At 40.4% G+C, this 6,565-nt stretch overlaps 1 protein-coding gene across 1 annotated transcript in view; it reads right to left on the bottom strand.

The window, feature by feature from the left end:
• Positions 1 to 295: 295 nt before the first annotated feature.
• LOC139742661 (neuronal acetylcholine receptor subunit beta-2-like) overlaps positions 296 to 6,565 on the bottom strand; it is a 47,768-nt gene continuing 41,498 nt past the window's right edge. The window contains exons 2-6 of the mRNA XM_071653188.1: positions 5,608 to 5,747; positions 3,459 to 3,503; positions 2,471 to 2,580; positions 871 to 1,861; positions 296 to 511 (exon numbers count right to left, since the gene is read on the bottom strand). Coding sequence (XP_071509289.1) covers positions 296 to 511; positions 871 to 1,861; positions 2,471 to 2,580; positions 3,459 to 3,503; positions 5,608 to 5,747 — 1,502 coding nt within the window. The remainder of the gene's footprint in view (positions 512 to 870; positions 1,862 to 2,470; positions 2,581 to 3,458; positions 3,504 to 5,607; positions 5,748 to 6,565) is intronic.

Below are 6,565 nucleotides of genomic sequence, written 5' to 3'. Positions count from 1 at the left end.
AATGAATGCGCGTAGATGAATATAAACTTTAAGGGATGAAACGCACACACATTCACACAAACACGCACACTACATACATGCACACACGTGATAGAGTATACAACGCGGAAGTAAAAGTACGCGGCAAGCCAAGGAGCTCACCGCAGCATGCGTTCTTGTTCTTGTTTTGCTTGTCATATTCTTATTCTATTATTCTCTTCTCTTCTCTTCTCTGCTCACACACACATACACACACACACAAACACACACACACACTCACTATCTCTCTCTCTCTCACTCTATCTCTCTCTCTCTCTCAATGAGAGGGTGTGGTCGGGTTAAAGTCGTAGTATGTCTGTCTCTCTAAGACAAGAGGCTCGGTGTAGTTGGTGGTGTTGTGGCTGCTGGCTGTCTCCCAGAGCATCGGGGCGCGGAGGACGATCCCCAGCGTGCCGCTCAGACACATGACGGAAAACACCCAGAGGAAGACTCGGTCAATCACCAAGGCAACGAAACGCCAATCTTCACTGATCTGTTGACAGAAAGAGCAGCATAATGATATATTTTTATATTTGTAGTCATGTATCACCTCATCCCTAGTGGTTAGACAAGTATCCATTGGCATTGCAAGTAATACTTGGTCAAAAGATAATCAGCAAAAGCATTCAGACCAAGTACCAACAGCATGCTTGTGAACTCTAGTTTGAAGTGTCTATTGCCGATGCATTGGCGATTTCAGTATTCCGTAATGGACGAATTAAAGTCCAAAGAAGCTAATGATTTGATTAGCTCGTAGTTGACTGACGGAAAAAAAGCTATAACGCGCGTTCGGTCTTCTGCACGCATGAGGCTAATGCCACCAATCATCATATCAACTGCTTAGCAACCCACCTGGTTTTCGTCATCTTCTCTTTGCATGTGCCTGGCTATGACCTCCACACAGTCCAGCATCTCCAGGCACTCCTTGGGTAAGGAGGTGTCCGATGAGTTCAAACCTCGGTTTCTGCTCTCAATTTCCTCCAGCAATGACGGTGTGATCGTGTCGATCACGTACTGCGCTCCGGAGCGCAAAAACTTGCTGTCGCCCGACGCGCCGAGGAAGCGCCCGCACAGACCAGCTGAGGCGAACTTTTTCTTCATTTTCCTGGCTGATTTGTATTTTTCATGCTCAAACGGCTTCCCCGGCCGCGGCATACACAGCACCTTGGGCAGGAGGTGGAGGAAGAGGTATCTCATCAGAGGCGACATCTCATGAGTTCGTGCGTTGCGGAAGTGCAAGTTGATGACGATTACGGTGATGGTGATCGAGAGCGTCACCAGCACCATGGTGAAGAGCATGTAGCGACCGATCAGCGGCAGCGTGGTCGACGTCGGTGGGATGATGTTGGGGATGAGGAGGAGGAACACGATGAGCGCGAGGAGGATAGATATGGAAAGCGTGATCTTTTCCTGCGCGTCCGAAGGGAGGAAGAAAACGAGTATAGTGAGGAAAGAGATCAGGAGACAAGGCACTACTAATGTTACGATGTAAAACAGAGGTTTTCTATGCAGCACAAAATAAAACGTCACATCTGCGTAGATCTCCGCACAACACGGGTACTTGATCTCATTCTTCTTCGCCGGTGACTCCACGATCTCCCACTCCCCGTTCGGCCAATAATCTTCCTGGTCGACGATCTCAGACTGTGCCTTCATGTCGATTTTCATGGTGTCGTGCGTCCACGGACCAAACTTCATCAGGCAGCTCTGCTCGTCAAACGGGAAGTACTCAATGTCGATCTTGCACGAACTCTTGTAAATGGCCGGGGGTAGCCACATCACGTCCCCGGTGTATTTGACAATGGCGTTGACCTTGAATTGCACGTCATAATTGCCGTTGGCACTTTGCGGAGGAAGAAAAAAACAAAATGAAAGAAAATTATGTAGTATGGAAAAAAATGGCTTTTCATTTTTATCCCGTGAACTTATAATCATGCACGAGATCATAATACATAACTTATTCTTGCCATTTTTATTCGAGAAACTTCTAACGTACAATAGACAAAAAACATTTTCCTTTCTTTTCCTTTTCAAAACTCATTCCTTCTATTTGACATAAACATGATACATTAAACTATTACCATTGGGAAAAAACACATTACGAAGCGAAACTAAATCGCATTCTAGAACTTAAGGACAACATAGCAATATTGTAACGTACAAGTGTGGACATGACGTAACTGATTATACACGAGTACGTTATACTGACTTAGACGTAGAACAGGAGAGAAAATAATCACGGTGTTTTACAAACATTAACAAATGAAACTTCTCTCGTTTGGGGAAATCAACCGAAAAGCTGACGTAAATGCCAATCATTATGACGTCATTCATATCTCTGCAGCTAGCTGTCCTTTAAACTTTTTTTTTTTTGGAACGTAATGCTATAGACATGGAGAAGATAGATATCGGATGTATATAAAATCTCAATATCTGCTCTGTGTCAGCTTACTTGTTGTACAGCAAAATATCTGGGAGCCATATTTCGACGGATGGTATGTGGATTTCCTTGATCCCTTCGTAGTCTGCAGGGTCCCAAACGAGATCGAGGTCCTTCCATTCCTAGCAGAATAAAGCAAGGAGAACTTAAGTCCAGAAAAGAAAGAAAAAAGTAGAAAGGTCTGAACGATGAAGACTAGCACTGACCCTTCTCACGTGAAAAATGCCACACCTGCCACATAGGTGCCTTGTCTCGAACTTACATGGTTATCAGCTGATAAAAATCGTGCATTCAAAGATATATCGTAATACTGTGTACCATACTTATAAGATCTGGGCCCTGTTTTTATGAAGAGTTATAATTGATTATATAGTTGATTTCAATCATATAGTCTATGGCAGCCTGTGTGTTGAGGAAATTTAAAATTGATTATATCTTTTGATAAAACGGAGCCCTGATTCCCGATCATCAGAAGCCTGTTATTGCCTGCCATCGCAGGTACACCTAAAAAAAGACTCTCTTAAATCAATATAAATTATATATATAACTATATATATTCTTTCTTTTTTTTTTGATTGGACGAAGAACATATCCTCGAGATATTATTGGTCGTCGAACATGATGCAACTGATCTTTAATGCATTGCAAATCTGTCGTACGGCATGGCACATACAATTAACTCAATACAGGACTAGTTAATGCTATGCAGCAATATTTACAAGGAAGCACTCCTTCCGTGTGTCTTGTAGTTAGCTCTGAGGCCTGTTTACTATACCACAGAGGACATCAGAACTGTATCATGATCATTGTCAAAGTATTACAGTTATATAAAGTATATATTAGTGAGAACGACAAATTTATATACTACTCTGTTTAGCTGCGAGATGTGCATGCTTACAATTCTATTGCGATCTACACGTAGACCACCAAACACGTACATTTTCTTTTCCTTTTTTTCTCTTTCTTTTCCTTTCTTTCCTTTTTTTTTCTTTGTACTTACGTGCTTGACCCAGACACTTGTCGTCATCACCTGATCCCTTTCATCCTGGTAGAGATAAAAGAAAAGACAAAGAACAGAAAAAAAAAAGAGAAAACAAATGAAGTAAAATACTGAAAGAGTCGAGGGGTCGGTGCAACATAAAGTATGCTGGGATTTCGTCCTGTAGTCGCTTTGGTTTTTGTCTTGCCACATTGCAGTTCGAGGCAGTGCTCACAGTTGAATGCAAAAATAATGACGATGACGACGACGATGAAGATGATGATGATGATAATAATAATGAAAATAATAATAATAATAATGATAGTAATAATAATGATAACATTGATAAGAAACAATTATCATTATTATTATTACTACTACTACTTCTACTACTACTACTACTACTCCTACTCCTCCTACTACTACTACTACTACTACTACTCCTACTACTACTACTACTACTACTAGTACTATTACTATTACTATTTCTACTTCCACTGCTTCTTTATTGATACAGTGATAAAAAACACTATAATGATGACAATAAAAACAAGTTAAATAAGAAGGAAGGGAGAATGTAATGCGCCAACTTCCTTGGGAAGAAAAGGGTGCTACAAGAAAAAACAAAAACAAAAGAGATAGTCAGAAAGAGTAATGTGTCTAGTAAAAGTAACCCTTTAGATTAATCTTGAAAGATTCACCAGACGAAATATCAAGACATGCAGTTTGAGGTTTGATACAAAAATGATTTTGTACCTGTGCTTCAACCCGACAAAACTTTTTGATATTTAAAAGATTTAAAAGATGTTTCAAAACTATCTGTATCATTGAGGTGCATTTTGAACCAAAGTGATTTTGATTTGATATCTACATTGAGTCATTATGGTTATTGTGATGAACGATTATAGTTGTATTTGCGTCCTACGAAGGATGTTTGTCACGTGTATAGGATATGTCATCGAAATAGTGTGAACGATCGACGATACACTTTCTAAAATTCCAGACACGATACCGTAAGCTCTGGACTAAACGTGACTGTTTCCGTGGCAGGTTTTTGTTTTTAACGCCATAGATCGATAGCCACCGTAAATAGACCTCCCGGGGGCAGGGCAGTGGTCAAAAGGCGTTAAAAGGGACAGAATGAGACTCGGACACGCATTTCTGATTGTCTCCTCCCGCTGGACAAACACAATAAAAGACATTATCTGGTCATCCCAAGGTCAGTTAGGGAAAACATTTCCTCGCTTTGTCTCATGTTCGGCGGATATCGGGCGCAGGGTTCGATAAGCGTGCCAAGTGAGCTCGAAAGAAGATGTTCGATTATTTCTTTTTGCCCTAATTGATTTCCCTCGGAAGTGGCTTCGGTTGAATGTGTTGTTAGCCCCAGGCAAAGAGGTTTGTGTTTCAATTAGTCAATTGGGGCGAGTCTTCCTCAGAGTATTTGAGCAATTCTGTTTAGTCCTCCCACGACATCCTCATCCTCATCATTTATCTTTACTTGCATGAAAAGCCTAATTGCTTGTCATATCAGATACAACTCGAGGTGTACAATGTACTAGCAAATGATTTACTTAAGAGCAATGTTGATATCCATGGTTAAAGTGTTGTAATAAAATCATCTGACTTGTAATCAAGACTAAACGCAGTCAACATGTGGATGAGAGACTGGATGAAATGCATAAAATGCGTAAGCCTTAATTTAAGAAAATTATGCAGAAAATTGATCAGATGAACATTGAGAGACATTTGAAGAGGATGTTGAAAAAATACCTGTATAGTTTGAGGAAAAGGGAAATGATTTATTTGCACTACCATTATCTCAGGATTATGATGACTTCTTAATTAATCGACCCCCCCCCAAAAAAAAACAACAAGCAAACAAACATACATACATACATACATACATACCTACATACATACATACTTACAACAACAGCCAACGAGCACCTGCTATGTCTTAAAAACTTGACCAAAGGAGTGATGATTGATTCAACTAAACTTCAAAAACAATTTAGGCGAAACAAACCAATACACTCAAACATACAACATACAATTTCGTTTTGCTGTTTCTTACATCTTTTATGCAACTTGGAAAGAAAAAAAAATCTTTCATTATACCCTTTTGCGACTGTGTTACGATTGATCGTAAAACGAACAAGTCAATACTCACTATTGCTATGAGTTGTGAGATAGAGAGACCAAAGTAGACTACGACGGGGTCCGACTCGTTCTTGACGGGTCGAATGATGTTCGAATAGTTTCGCGTCAAGTCGGCGTAGAGTCGCTCAGCAGCCTCAGAAGCAAGACTCCCTTTAAAATGATGAGAGAGAGAGAGAGAGAGAGAGAGAGAGATAGAGAGAGAGAGAGAGGAAAAACACGATTTTAAGTGACAAATCACATTTTACATACACACATTCACGATTATGAAATACGCCAAACATCTCAATTCTCATCTTCACAAGAAACCATGAATACTAATAAAATAACATGCTTTCAAAAGTTTTCCTTTTCTACTATCAAGCAGAACTGGGTCTTGTGAAAACAAAATAGACAGGCAGACAGACAGACACACACACACACGGGGGGGGGGGGGAGAGCGAAACCAAAATGACAATTTGTTACATAGGTGAATGATCTCAGCTATAGAGAAACAAATGATCATTTTACCATACAGTTACACGTGGAATGAATATTGCGCGAATGTCATCAAAAAATTAAGTTTCTGCAAGATAATGGAAGAATGACGAAGAGACAGCATGACGAGGGGATACAGACAGAAAGATAGATGAACGGACTGACAAACAGACAGACAGACAGATCGACAGACAGACAAGCAGGAGTGAAATTAATTAGACAGGGAGATGGATGACTAATAGCTATAGAAAGTTTGGTGATAACTAAAACAGGTGTATCTATAGACAGACAAATAGACTAATAGATACATTGAATGAGACGGTGAGAAAAGTTCGAGTAAGCCTTGACATTAGTGACTAGCCAGAAAAAAAAAATGATCTCCTTTAGAGATGCGCCCTGGGATCTCTGGTGGTGATAAAAGGCGGGAAGCAATTGGTAAGGATTGATAGCCCCTCGTTGGGGGTCATCGCGTGCTCCGGGTAGGAGGGCACATG

The sequence above is a fragment of the Diadema antillarum genome, unplaced genomic scaffold, assembly GCF_040938485.1.
Source record: "Diadema antillarum isolate AM-2024a unplaced genomic scaffold, OU_Dant_1.0 seq00001012_RagTag, whole genome shotgun sequence".
NCBI lineage: Eukaryota > Metazoa > Echinodermata > Echinoidea > Diadematoida > Diadematidae > Diadema > Diadema antillarum.
This window is presented reverse-complemented; position numbering and strand designations above follow the sequence as displayed.